Source organism: Macaca mulatta, chromosome 7, assembly GCF_049350105.2.
Source record: "Macaca mulatta isolate MMU2019108-1 chromosome 7, T2T-MMU8v2.0, whole genome shotgun sequence".
NCBI lineage: Eukaryota > Metazoa > Chordata > Mammalia > Primates > Cercopithecidae > Macaca > Macaca mulatta.
In genome coordinates, this window is record NC_133412.1 from 58,063,568 (window position 1) to 58,078,931 (window position 15,364).

General features: G+C 40.7%; 1 protein-coding gene across 6 annotated transcripts in view; it reads right to left on the bottom strand.

The window, feature by feature from the left end:
• Positions 1 to 317: 317 nt before the first annotated feature.
• The window catches only part of MTHFS (methenyltetrahydrofolate synthetase), a 50,820-nt gene continuing 35,773 nt past the window's right edge, over positions 318 to 15,364 (bottom strand). For 5 of the 6 annotated variants that reach the window (XM_077938621.1, XM_077938619.1, XM_077938620.1 and 2 more), the window contains one exon: positions 375 to 782. In XM_077938621.1, the coding sequence (XP_077794747.1) occupies positions 550 to 782 (233 nt within the window). In that variant the 3' untranslated portion in view covers positions 375 to 549. 6 annotated transcript variants of the gene reach the window in all.

Consider the following 15,364-nt stretch of genomic DNA (forward strand, 5'->3'; position numbering starts at 1 on the left):
TACTAACCACTAAAAGCTACAAAGTGTCCAACATAAAATTCTAGAGTGAGTAAAGGAAGTCATGATGAAGTGAGATAATATTCTTAGGGAATTCTGTATCCAAAGCAAATACCAACAAATCAATTAATAGTCCCCAAGTCTCCATGCACCTGCCAGGACTGACCAGGTCACAACAGGACATAATAAAATACAGTGTCCACTCCCAGTGAGCTTACCTTCCTCTCGCACTCAGTCAGGGCACAGTTCCTCATAAATATTTAACTTAAGTTGCAAAGTAGACAGATCAACTTGTCACATTAACACCAGGAGGTTAAGCTGAAAATCATAGGCTGATAGCCTCCATTTCAATTAATATTCTACTAGTCACACTTCTATTGGTTTTTAAAGATAGTTTTATATAAGGTACTTTATAATTACAATTTTAAAATGCAGTCTGTATTCACAAAAATTAGTTGTACAATTTCAACTAATTTTTGACACGGGAAAAATACACATACTTTGCTTTACTCTCATATAAAACACTGATTATTCGGCTGTAGTAATCCAGATTTAAGATGCTGATGAGTCTTCGTAAAGGACTTCATCTACCTTCATGTCGTTTTCATTCACTGGGACCTGGAGGCAAATCTGTTCTTTGAAAGCCAACGCTAGGGTGTAGGGCTTCACTTCCTGATGCTGCAAACAGCGCTTCAAGTAGGTATCATAGTAGCCCTTGCCCCTCCCCAGTCGGTTGCCATGTTTGTCAAACCCAAGGCCTGGCATGAAGATGAGATCGAGTCCCCCTGCGGAAAAGAGGAACAAATTTAAGAGGATTAATTGTTTCTGAAAGATCATTTCAGGATGTGTTTTTTGTTTTGTAATGACATCTATTCTTTCTCTGATTTCTAAAAACAATTTGTGACCATTAATAGCCAAAAAGCACAGAGGTGGACAAAAAAGGAAATAAAACTTCCTCAGCAACTCAGTTAAGTCTCTTATTCATCCTTCCAATAGATACTTTCCATATATCTGTACAAAAGTGCCACATTCCCAGGCCTCATTCATAACTAGTTAAATAAAGAGAATCTCCAGAGATAGATAGGGCCCTCTTTTTTTAGTATCCTGGTGATTCTCCACACCTGTCACGTTTGGAAATCAACGCCCCAGGATAATGACAGTTGGAGGGCGGGAGAGGGTCAAGGAGGAGCCATAAAGGACAGAGCTGTTCTCAGGGTCAGTGAGCAGAGAGTCCACTGTCAGGCATATCAAGCAGTTCAGACAGCCTACTCCCTCCTCATTTCCCCTCCCATTGGAGAGGCAAGGCCAGGCTGCCAGGCTTCCCCAGATTCATGTGAGAGCAGGCTTTGACCTACTCAGGGACATTCCAAAGGTACAAGATGGGGACCCACAACTAGTCCTCTAGCTAGAACCCTCTCAAGTAACACGAAAACCAGAACTGGCTATGACATTATCAGGACAGAATGCTGAAGCTCAGGGTGGGAGGCAGGGTCCTGGAGGCTGTAAAAACCCAACTGCAGGAAGGGTATGTGGGGATTCCCATGAAGATGGCAATAAAGGTCACTAGGTGAAGGACCTCCATGAGGGAATGGTACTCCAGCCTCTGGCAAGAAACATGGGGTACCAGTGTTAGCACAAGAGCCACATTACATGTGCAACCCAGTGGTCCGCCCTGTGGCCTCCTTGTACTGAGTCTTGGCCTCCTGACAGCTGTCCTGGGGGCTTCTGGGTGACCTATAGCTTAGTCGTGGACTAACCATTCACATAGCATTGCTGGCAAGATATACCAGGGTTGGAAGCCATGAATTCTCTGGAACAGGGTGTTCAGAGTAGAGAAGATCAGACTGCTAGTACAGCTGGCCCCCGCTATCAGCAGATATTCTGACTACCTACAGAACTGTGAGGTGAACTCAGCTTCTCTCTGGCTCCCAGCATACACCGGTCACCCCTGCCTGCCAAAATCCAGCAAGCATGCCTCAGATTACAGTAATGACCTTCCCCTGTAAACCTGCTTGTCTATTTCAATTCCAACTTGCTAAAAAGATCCTAGTCACTGACTTTTGTCTTTCCTCCCTGCCCCGTCCAGCTCATTGGCAGTGGACTGTGAATTTGGACTTTACTCCCTCGTGTCCTCTTTCTGTTGCCAGAGCACCGTCAGGCTTGAAGTTCAGTTCTGTCTTCCGTACCTAGAACACACAATGCGCATACCTTTCTAAGGATTCCTGCCTCTTTACAGTATGACAACGTGCTCTGTAAGGTCCTCTGGAGGACACACAGTCTCTTCCCTTCATGAGGTGGCAGTTCAGTTAGTACAAAATATATCCACATGTAATATCCATTCCAATGCACAGCAGCAGTCTCTGCCAAATGCCTCAAAAGCAACAGAGACAAGTCCTAGAGACCTCAGCAGCAGGAGAGCAAACGCTGGGTGGTCAGGGAAGAATTCATGGAAAACTCAACTTGACCTGGATTTTTAAGATGTGTCAGAGTTGGGTCTAAATATCTTTCAGAAACCAAAAGAAGGGTGGCAAGAGCCGAGTGAGGGAGTAGGAAGTGGGGAGCAGTTTACTTGCTGGGACAGAAGGATCAAGCTGAGGAGCAGCAGAAGACATGAATGTAGAGTTCACCAGGTACAGGCATGGAGATTTGGGGTCAAAGGCACAGAGACCCCCTAGAACACAATAGCAAAAAACCAAATAACCCAATTAAAAACTGGGCAAAAGACTTAAACAGGCTGGGCACGGTGGCTCATGCTTGTAATCCCAGCACTCTGGGAGGCCGAGGCGGGTGGATCATGAGGTCAGGAGATAGAGATCATCCTGGCTAACACGGTGAAATCCCGTCTCTACTAAAAATACAAAATATTAGCCAGGCGTGGTGGCAGGTGCCTATAGTCCCAGCTACTCAGGAGACTGAGGCAGGAAAATGGCATGAACCCGGGAGGTAGAGCTATCGCACCACAGAACTCCAGCCTGGGCGACAGAGTGAGACTCTGTCTCAAAAACAAAAAAGACTTAAACATACATTTGTCCAAAGAAGACATACAAATGGCCAACAGGCATATGAAAATATACTCAACATCACTGATCATCAGGGAAATACAAATAAAATCTTCAATGAAACATCACCCCACACTCACGAGGATGTCCAATATCCAAAAAATAGAAAACCACAAATGTTGGCAAGGATGTGGAGAAATTAGAACCCTTGTACACTGCTGGTGGGGATGTAAAATAATGCACCCATTAAAGAAAAGAGTATACGGGTTCCTCAACAAATTAAAAGCGGAACTACCATATGGCTCAGCATTCCCACTTCTGGGTATCTATCCAAAAGGATTGCAAGTCAGGGTCTTGAAGAGATATTTGCACTCCCACGTTCACTGCACCATTATTCCCAAGAGCCAACATATGGAAACAACCTAAGTATGCATCGATGGATGAACAAACAAACAAAATGTGGTACATATATTCAATCAATATTATTCAGCCATATTAAAGAAGGAAATTCTGCAGTATGTAACCCATGGATGAGCCCGAAGGATATTATGCCAAGTGAAATCAGTCGGTCACAAAAAGACAAATACTTTATGATGCCACTTACATGTGCTATCTAGAGTAGTCAAAATCTTAGAAACGGAAAGCAGAACGATGGTTACCAGGCGCAGGAGAAAGCGGGAGACAGAGAGTTGCCATTCAACGGGTACAGAATTTCATTCATGCAAGATGAAAAAGTTCTAGAGATCTGCTATACAACTGTGCTTACAGTTAACAATACTTTCCCAGACACTTACAACTTTCAGGAGGGTAGATCTCACATTATACGTTATTTACCACAATAAAAAATTTTAAAAAGCAAAGAGACCAAAAGAGAAGCCAGGAGAATAGTCAGGATTCCCACCAGAGTCAATACACAAGAAAGAAAAGGCAGAATTTTGGAACATCCACATTTAGGCAGTTGGAGGAAAAGAATGAAGAAATGAAACAGAGATAAGAAAACAACGTTCTCAAATCCCTTGAGCAAGAGTTAATCTTACTGCCTCTTTTCTTGTTACTCCCTGTACTTTGATCACAGCTCTCACTGAAGTCTACCTTGTACCACAGTTGATGGTACACGTCTCTGTCTCCCTCACCAGACAGAAAATTTCTTTGAGGGCCATAATTTTTCCAAGTCCTCTTTCATCCTTGGATTTTAATAGAATTTTAGGCCAAAGAAACTCTGAAAAATGAGTATTTGGCTTGCAGAATGGATCAATCCCAGCATGACATCCCCTATTTTAGTAATTCCAAAGTACATAAATTTAGCTCAAAGAGGCAAAAAAAATAAAATAAAATAAAATAAATACAACTTTGTATGGCTGCTTTTTCAAAATGAGTTTTACACTTGAGAAACAAGAGGAGAATGGTTTTTGGATTCCCAGGTAACCAAAGCTCAGAAAAGGCCCTTCCTACATGGAGGTCCTTGCATCATACATGGGGTATTGTTGTTGTAGCCCTGCCCACAGAACTGTTCCTGCTGCTCCCTTCAACCACAGGGATCACAGGTTGCTCCTGGCCTCAGGTCCTTAAGATATACTTCCTGGTCTGCTCCCACTTCTGCTACTTGGTAAATCCAAGTGTCCTCCCTGAAACACATTGTGTATTCTTTGTTTGACTTTATTTGTTGTCACCCTTGAAGCTCTTCCTGTGCCTTACCACCATCTCCACATGCATCACCCACCCGCCACACACACTGGGGCTCCTCACACTTTGGGAACACTATGCTGGATGTTTTTCCTCCTCAAAGGTGACAGCTCAGTGGGGTTTAAAAATCATGCAGAGGCTCAACAAGCTTCCCTCACACACACTGGTCCCACTAATAGAGGCAGACACCAGAGACATCTTCACACACCACAAGGTTAGAACTCAATAGGGGAGACAGAAGAAAAAACTTAGTCCATGCACAGTTCATATGCCTCTGGTATGGCTCTATTTTCAAATCACCAAGGGCTCATTAATAGTGTCCACTGACAGCGCAATGTGCAAGAGCCAACCTGCTGTGATTTTGCTTAATCCTGTGTGCACTTACTTCACATTCTGTGCTAGTGGGCACAGAGCTCTCTAGATGTCACAAGATTGTTCTGCAGAGTCACGGTTTGTTGAGTGTTTTTCTCCAGGTTTCACTAGCTTTCTAATGTGATCTTGCATTCCAAAACTGCAAAGGTAACCTTTGGAAAACTCACCCAACCCACACACACTGCATTTATTTGCTCAAAAACATCTTCTGTCTTTTCATTTGGTGCTGGCTCTGAAACAGCAGTGCCCTCTGGAGTCAGTCTGATGTGGTGACTCCACATCAGAGGGCATGGGCCCTCAGGCTATTTCTTAGCTGTGTGATCACAAGCAAGCTACTGCAATCTCTGTGCTTCCATGTGTTTTCTTATCTGTAAAATGGAGCTGGTCATGAAAACTGTATTAGATAATGCAGCGTATCTGTTCACAACAATTATATTTATTAGGATAACTTTCTATTTTTTTTAAAAATCTCAGGCACTATTTCTTGAACCAGGTAGCAGGGAAAGAGGTATAGTTTCTTCGATACTTCAAGTATTTTTTTTTTTTTTTTTTTTTTTTTGAGATGAAGTCTTGCTCTGTCGCCTGGGCTGGAGTGCAGTGGCTGGATCTCAGCTCACTGCAAGCTCTGCCTCCCAGGGTTATGCCATTCTCCTGCCTCAGCCTCCCATGTAGCTGCGACTACAGGCGCCCGCCACCTCGCCCAGCTAGTTTTTTGTATTTTTTAGTAGAGACAGGGTTTCACTGTGTTAGCCAGGATGGTCTCAATCTCCTGACCTCATGATCTGCCCGTCTTGGCCTCCCAAAGTGCTGGGATTACAGGCTTGAGCCACCACGCCCGGCCTTCAAGTATTTTTTGACCAGAGCTTTTATAATCTTACCTTAGAACTGGCTCTTACATGTTCCCTCAGCAAAGGGGTTCAGCAGAGCAAAAAAAAGGAGGAAGAAAACCAGGGGAGAATGAAGGTACAGGATGCAGATTAGCAAATTTTTCCTACAAAGGACCAGAGAATCAATAATTTAGGCTTTGCAGGCCTTAGGGTCTCTGTTAGAACAACATAACTCTGCTGTGTAGTATGAAAGCAGCCAAAGACAAATGTAAATGAATGAGTTTGGCTGTGTTCTGATAAAATTTTGTTTACAAAAACAGACAGAGGGCCAGATTTGGCCCGTGGGGCTGCAGTGTGATAACCCCCATCATAGAACATAAGGAAAGAGAGTTTCAGGGACAGAGAAGTAGACACAGTGTCAAATGTGGCAGAATGGACAAGTAAGGTAAGCACACAAAAATATCTAATAGATTTGGCAACTAGGGAATCAACGGGGCAAGGATAATATCAGTGGAGAGATGGGGACAGATGCTGAGCTGCAGAATCTTCGTTGACCAGGAAAAAAGCCTAGGTAGTAGGCCTTGAAAAAAAATGAAGAAGTAAGACTCTATAAATGCCTCTACTTCCTGAGACAGAAGTATTAGGCTCTGAGGATTCAGTTCACCTTCACAAAACATTCTTATTAATTCTGGCAGCGAGGCAGCCTGGGCCCCTGACACCTCCTAAGATGTCCTGAACTCAGACTCCCTGTCCTGAGCTTTGCAGAATATAATCAGTTCAGCCAGTGGACTGTCTTTACTGTAATACTGAAGAGAAGGCTGAAAATAAGTGTTAGAGCCCATGAAGTATGTGGGCACCTGCCTACCTGCACACCTTTGCTCCTGTGATGCTGTTCTTCATTCCTGTAAGGGCCTTCTACTCTTTTTGTTAACTTATTTATCATAACAATTATAATATCACAAATCTTAAACTTCCATCGAGTCCGCCCAGTCCATGCAGTTTGGTGTGACCAGCTCTTAGCCTATACTGTAAGAATGCCTGTGGTCCGTTAAGTAGTAGGACTCCTTCTCCCTTCCTTCTGGGAGCGGAGCTTTTGTCTTTCCCCAGAGAATTTGAGCTCAATTCTATTTACTATGAAAAAAAGAATGACAGTGAAGGATATAAGGGCTATAATGAGTAGTCTCCTTGTTATATTTATTTTAGCTTCCTGACTATATCCAAGGAGTGACTTGTTCAGATTACCCCATGAGACACCTAACTCTTAACCAAAGTCCTGCTTCTAAAAGAGAAGAACAGCACAGAAACTAACATTTGTACAGTGCCTACAATGTGTCGGGCAAGATGCCATACCCTGGAAAGAGAAGGATAAATAAAACCAGCTGGTCAGTACATCTACCTAGGGAGGCAGGAGGGTGGGAACTATTATCCCCATTTCACAAAAGAATAAACTGATGCTCAGAGAGGTCAAATTACTCCCTAAAGTCATTCAACTCATAAGAGACTCAGCTTATAAGAGATGAAGCTGAGGGCTTGCTGTTCCAAATGGATAATGATTCAACAATATACATGGCTTCTATTGCCAAAAGATACAAATGAGATTAAGTAAAGATATGGAGGAAACACAACAAGGCCAAGCATCTTGGACGCAGTAGAGGAGAGGGGTTTAAGTGTGTAGGATTCTAGACAGGCTGCCTAGGTCTGAATCCAGCACTACCACTTAATAGCTATGAAACATCAGTCAAAATTACCTTCACCCAAAATCTAGAATGGATAAGCATATTAAGATGTAAAGAGTCTCTAAGCTATTAATACCAAATGTCAACTTAATCAACTGCAGCATGCCTACTCCTCAGGCCACGTGGCTGATTACAGAGAGACACAGGCACTTCCATCAGACATGCTTCTAAAACATGAAGAAGCTGAAATCCTAAAATAAAATACAGAACCAATAATTCATGATAGCTCTTGAGGCAGAACTGCCAAAAATCAATACCATATGTTTTGAATTCATTATGATTGCCTTAGAAAGAACAGACTGAAGCACAACCTCCTTGAAACACTCTTCATATAAAACAGTACAGCACATAGAAGGTAATAAAACCTTTTACATGACTGCAGCAATAAAATATATTCAACTTCTGATTATATATAAAAATTGGGTTTAAAAAAAAATGTGGTTCCCTGCAAATCTATAACATACTTAAGGAGGAGTTAACTGAGCCACCTATTATAGACCACTAATTTTTAAAAATTACACTGTAAACACACCTTCACTCTTTCTGCTATGAATGGTCACAACCTATTTTGGTCATCTGGGAATATTCACACCGAATCAAACACACTGTAGTAAGAATCATCTATTAAAGACATGATCATCATAATTGATCACTTCTACATTGTTACTATAAAATGCTTTCTTTTAACTTGGATACTAACATTTGCACCAGAATATAGGGACCATATCTGTCACAAAAGCATTAGAAATAAGTACCAACCCCATGTGAGATAGCGCTTCTCCTAGTATCCCTGGGTGACACAGGTCATTCTGCTAATCAGTTAATGAGGTATTCAGAATATAAGACAATCTGTGTGTGTCTTATATTTAAAACCTAAGTGTATTATGGGTTCGAGGCTTTCACTCAACCTTATGAACACTACGTGTTTAAATGAAGGAAGTAGGAGGTGACAGGAATTTATACTCTTCTAAGTAAAGCTGAAAAAGCAAATAAGAAATGTGAATAATATTTAGCGACTTGGCTCCTGAAGATCTCACAGCAGCACTCTCCTCCTACCTAATCCAAAGAGCCTAGAAAAATATCAAGGACAACAGGCCAGAAGTCAAGATAAAATGGGTTATAGAAACCAATCCTTCTATCCATAATACAGGTTCACCCCTTTAAGGATATCACAGGAAGGATACGAAAGAAGAGTGGCTACCTCTGAAACAAGATATTAAGTAACAGGAGACTTGGATGAGAAGAATATTTTACACTTTCACAGTACTCTTCTGTATGGTTTAAATTTTTATCATGTGCATATGGAATCAAATTTTTAAAAATATCATCCTTATAGTACATCAAGGACAAGAGCCTTGGAGGCAGTCCTGCACAGCAGTTTATCTGTGCAGGCTTCTACAGAGACTGCCTGGGCTTGAATCCCATAACTACCATTACTAGATAAGAAACATTAGTAAAGTTACTGAATTAGTAAAGTTAACTCTCTTTGAAACCCAATTTCTTCTCCTTCAGACAAAAATAATGCTATCTATTTTATAGGGACTAAATAAAGGAGGTAAAACTCTAGTAAGTGTTCAATAAATTATAGCTGTATTATACTTGGGGATATGAATAATGCCTATCCTCTTCCTGATGACTCTGAAAGTTATTTCTTGAGTCATAATACTAACACTCCAAGAGCCAGCTTGCAGATTTCCTATCAGCCCAAACCATGGGCAAGGGTCGGCCTAGCTCTCTACCGCCACCTCCTGTCAGCTAGCAACATGCAGGTGAGAGCGGTCCGTAAGAAACTGCTCAAGCCTTAGGCAGAGCAGGAGCCCTGATGGCTCACTGAAATACACAGTCTCCGAAACAGGTGTGATAGGAAAGCATTCCTCTGTTAGAAACAGCCTTTCTCTTTTAAAGGATCCTTTGAGGTGTATCTGTTTACAAACCAAGAAAAATGAAGTTGCTCTTTTACAATCCCTTTCAGCACATTCAGCTGTGTGCTAGACACTGTGCTAAGCTCTTTGCAAACATGACTTAATTTAATCTTCCCAACAGTTCTGTGAGGTATATATTGTTATCCCCTTTTTTCAAATGGGAAAATCAAGATGATGTAATTTGCCCAAAGTCATACAGCTAGGATATGCAGGCATGGGAATGTGAATGGTGGTGTAGCTCTAGTGAAGTGTGGAAACTCTTTGTTCTTTGCCTATGAAATTAAAGCAGACAGGGAAAGCTCTGCTTATTTGCCTTGGTGGCAGAATCAGTCAAACTGGATGCAGCAGCTGTACCAGTCAGGTCAGGACCATGGTGAGGGACAGATGGCACACTCAAACCAAGGAAACGAGAAAAGATTAATAAAGAGATGGAGATGCTTAGAGAAAGCAAGAGAGATGGTACAGTCCCTGGGGTAGCTGACCGTACCATCAACTTGGCCTGAAGGTGCAAGGGGCAGGAATGCGGAGGGCATGGTTATAAGAACCCGCAGAGCTGCGATGAGAAGGCTGCCTGACTGGAGTGTGGATGTACACTGGGGGCGAGGGGTAACACCCTGCAGCCTCTGGTCTTCATTGCTGCCTGCTGATGTAGTCCACAGAGGCTGGTCTTCCCCACCACTGAGCAAGTAGAAAAGATAGACAGTGGATCTAGAGGAGGCCAACCAAAATCACCTAGCAAAAGACCGAAATGTGGTTATTATCAGTGGTTACTCTTGGCTTGGAGATTTGGGCTTATTTTTAATTTATTCTTTATGTCTTATCTTTATAATAAGAACAAAGTTATTTCCTTTAGAAAAAAAATTTTTTATCAATACTCAGAAAAATTTCCAGTCTTCTTTTTGAAGATGTACTTCAAACATGCTAGCTATTTTCTTAAGTATGTTTTTTGTATCTTAAGCCTACTACATTGTCTAGAAAATAACTCTAAAATTATGTCAACAGATAATAATAATTTGATTTATACTATTTTCTTAGTCAACATCATCATCACCATCACCATAAACAACTACAATTGTATATGAAAGAAGCAAGCTAGGTTGCTGCAGACTGAAAAGTGGGAATGGTGTCCCAATACTTTACCACTGGGGTTTGCAAACTATAGCCTGCAAGTCAAATCTGGTCCACTGCATGATTTTATAAATAAAGTTTCAATGGGACACAGACATGCTCTGTCTTCACACTAAAATAGCAGAACTGAATCACTGCAACAGACACAGACACTGTATGGACCGCAAAGCCCCAAATATTTACTATCTGGCCCTTTGCAGAAAAAGCACCCTGCCAATCCCTACTTTACAGCTTCTGCCATAAGGTTTTTAACAACAACAACAAAAATCTATATATCAGCTTATCCTATCTTAGCAGATATTGACAAAAATAAATCTTACTGGAAAAAAATATAATTTAAACTCTCTTTACTGCAGATATGTAAAAATGCTCTGCAGAAAATAGGATCCACATCAGCAGTAGCTTAATCTAAATGGCATTTCTAAATGTTATATTTATATGGCATCTGAGTTGTTGATAATCAGATGGACCTAAAAATGAAACGGAGAAGACATTACAAAACTTCCTATGATTTTTCACTAACTGTAGGCAACCTCTGCTTGTCTGATTTTACTCATCTGTAAAATGGATGGATGGAACTTTTCAATATCTTTTTTATTAACTTTCATATTAGGTTCAGGGGTACATGTGCAGGTTTGTTATACAAGTAAACTCATGTCCTGGGGATCTGGTGTACAGATTATTTCATCACCCAAGTACTAAGTATAGTACCCATTAGGTACTTTTCCTGATCCTTTCCCTTCTCCCACTTCTCACCCTCAAAGAGGCCTCAGTGTCTGTTGTTCCCCTCTTTGTTCCCTGTGTTCTCATCATTTAGCTCCCACATATAAGTGAGAACATGCGGTATTTGGTTTTCTGTTCTTGTGTTGGTTTGCTTAGGATAATAGCCTCCAGCTCCATACATGTTGCCACAAAGGACATGATCTCATTCTTTTCTATGGTTGCATGATATTCCATGGTATATATGCACCACATTTTCTTTATTCAGTCCACTAGTGATGAGCATTTAGGCTGATTCCATGTCTTTTCTATTATGAATAGTGCTGCAATGAACATATATGTGTATGTGTCTTTATGGTTGAATGATTTATATTCCTTTGGGTATAGACTCAATACTGGGATTGCTGGGTCGAATGGTAATTCTGTCTTTAGTTCTCTGTGGAATCACCACATTGCTTCCCACAGTGGCTGAACTAATTCACGCTCCTACCAGCAATGCATAAGCATTCCCTTTTCTCTGCAACCTCACCAGCATCTGTTATTTTTTGACTTTTTAACAATAGCCATTCTGACTGGTATGAGATGGTAACTCTCTGTGGTTTCGATTTGTATTTCTCTAATGGTGAAAAAATTTGAGCATTTTTTCATATGCTTGTTGGCCATGTATATGTCCTCTTTCAAAAAGTATCTATACATGTCTTTGCCTACTTTTTTAATGTGTTTGTTTGTTTTCTTCTTGTAAATATGTTTAAGTTATTTATAGATTCAATATCTCAGTTCTCTTTAGAATCAAAGCTTAGTGACTCTGAGAATTTAAGGAAAATTCCTTGTTTATCTGTGTGACTCAATCAAGAAATAAATTAAGCCAGTCACACACAAAAACAAACATTATATGATCCTAATTAAATGAAGTCTTGAAAGTAGTCAAACTCATAGAATCAGAAAGTAGAATGGACCAGAGGCTGAAGAAAGGGGGGAAAGAAGAACTGTTCAATGGGTATAGAGTTTCAGATATGCAATATGACAAATTCTGGAGATCTGTTGCACAGCAATGTCAATATACTTAACACTCCTGAACTGTACCTTTAAAATGGTTAAGATGGTAAATTTTGTTATGTGTTTCCTTACTACAAAAAAAAAAGAAAGAAAGAAATTAGGCATTGAGGGAAGAGTCTAAAGGGCAGTCCATCCTATGCTCATGTTCATGTGAGGGTGTATTCAACAAAGAAAAGTCTCTTGAAAGCAGTGAAGAACAATTTCTTCAGATACAGAAATACAAGGGTATTTTGGAGCTATTTCTGTTTTTCTCAGTTTTTAGGAGATGAGCTCTCAAAGTCACTTTTTTTTTTTTTTTTTTTTTTTTTTTTTGAGACAGAGTTTTCACTCTTGTTGCCCAGGCTAGAATGCAGTAGCGCGATCTCGGCTCACTGCAACCTCCACCTCCCAGGTTCAAGCCATTCTCCTGCCTCAGCCTCCCAAGTAGCTGGGATTACGGGCATGCACCACCACACCTAGCTAATTTTTGTATTTTTTTAGTAGAGACAGGGTTTCATCATGTTGGCCAGGCTGGTCTCGAACTCCTGATCCTCAGGTGATCCACTCACATTGGCTTCCCAAAGTGCTGCAATTACAGGTGTAAGCCACCATGCCTGGCCCACTATTCTTAATTAGTTATTGCATCGTATGATTTCCAAGCCTTAAGAGTTTAGTAAAATGGAAACTTCTGTCTACCTTTCACCATTTTGTTTTTTACTGAACTGTTAAATGAGCACTTGAAAGTCCTGCAACCTCTCTGGTTCAGTACATTTAACTAAAATAAAATTACATGGTACATTATATTTCTTCAGCTTGCTCTCTTCCTGCACGCCTAAGAGGACTCATAGTTCAGCTAATATGAGTCTTGGGCCATCTAGAACAAATTCTATTACAGTAAGTCTATGATAAAGTAACCTATTACTTTGAAATAATAGTACCTGGATTTTATATAATGTCCTTTTCCAGTGAGTTCCAAGTGTCTTTTTCACTGCAACTAGGCTTGTTATCTGCTTCAATAAGTCTTCTGGTGGGGGAGAAACTTGCTCTTAAAACCCAGAATCTCGTAGGGCACAGTGGCTCACGTCTGTAATCCCAGCACTTGGGAGGCCAAGGCAGGCAGATCATGAGGTCAGGAGTTCAAGATCAGCCAGACCAACATGGTGAAACCCCCGTCTCTACTAAAAATACAAAAATTAGCTGGGTGTGGTGGCACGTGCCTGTAATCCCAGCTACTCAGGAGGCTGACACAGGAGAATTGCTTTAACCCAGGAGGCAGAGGTTGCAGTGAGCCGAGATTGCGCCACTGCACTCCAGTCTGCATGACAGAGCGAGACTCCATCTTAAAAAAAAAAAAAAAAATCCTCCCTAAAACCTTCTAAAACAGCTTGACAGGAAAAAAGAAGCAGAAAAAAGTTTCTAATGATTGGTACTTCAATCAAAATTTAATGGATTCAAATCAATAAATAGTCATTACTAATACCTCACTTTATGGAAGGCCATGCCCAAGGAACTATAGAGAACACAGAGATAAGTTGCTATCAATGTCCTCTAGGACCTAAAAACCTGGTCAGCTAAAAATGCATCTAATCTGTTGTCTGTAAAGAGATAATTAAATAATTGTAATAAGGGGTAGAGTAATACAAGTTCCAAGGTAATAGGTACAAAGGAAGAAAGTTGTATTCCTTTGAGAAGGGAGTTAAACACAGGAAAACCTCTCTAGGAAGGTGGCCTGTTGTATCAACCATGAAAGGATGAGTCTTTTAGAGAGGAAAAGTCTTTTGGAAACAAGAACATCTGGGTTTTATCCCTCCTCTGTTTGACTGTGTGACTGCAAACAAGTCATTTCCCACCTAGGCCCGTTCTCTTATCTACAAAATGAAAAATTGACTTAGATGATCTTCAAATCTCTTCCAATTCAGATAATCCCCTGTGCCAATTAAATAACTAAAGGATACACAAATTGGGAGACTGCAGACAAATCCATCTCCGTGGACTAACAATAAATTTGTCAAACACTGACATCTGCTGGAAATTGGGAAAACTACTCAATCTATCTCATAAATAGCCTTTAAAAACCTAGTCTTGAATACTTTGTTTTGAAAACACATTATCAAAGATCCAAGTTTCTTATGAAATTAAATCTTTTAATATTATTTTATTAAACTTAAGAAAATTTTGAAGAAAATAACTTTAAAATTACTTCAGAAACGTCTGTTTCCATTTGGAAATTTGGGCCTGTGCTCCCATGCTTTCCTAGATGACAAAAATAACCAGCTTAACAACACAATGGACAAACTTCTATTCATCAGAACAACAAATATAAACTGATCCGGAATACATTTAACCAAGCTCTCAAGGGGATTTTGGAAGAGAAACTAACAAAATTCTTTTAAAGTTAATCTTAAAAAACACATGTAGAATAGTCAGCTAAATTTTTCAAATTAGAATAATGGGGCAGGACTCATCCTGCCAGGTATTAAAATCCATTGAACAGCCATCATACATCTGTATTAATCAAAATACTACGGCACTAGCGCCAAAATAGGCAGATTCCACAGATAGGTGGAAAAGACAAAAACAGCCAGATACAGACCCAAACATAAATAAGAATTTTGTTCATGAAAATGGTGAATCTCAAGTCAACAGAGAAAGGGTAGATTACTCATTAAATGTGTTCAGACACCTGGCTAACATTTATTTATAAAACATATTCTTGGCCGGGTGCGATGGCTCATGCCTGTAATTCCAGCACTTTGGGAGGCTGAGGCAGGCAGATCACCTGAGGTCAGAAGTTCAAGACCAGCTTGGCCAACATAGTGAAGCCCTGTCTCTTAAAAAAATACAAAAATTAGCCAGGCATGATGGCGGGAGCCTGTAATCCCAGCTACTTGGGAGATTGAGGCTGGAGAATCGCTTGAACCCAGGAGGCAGACGTTGCAGTGAGC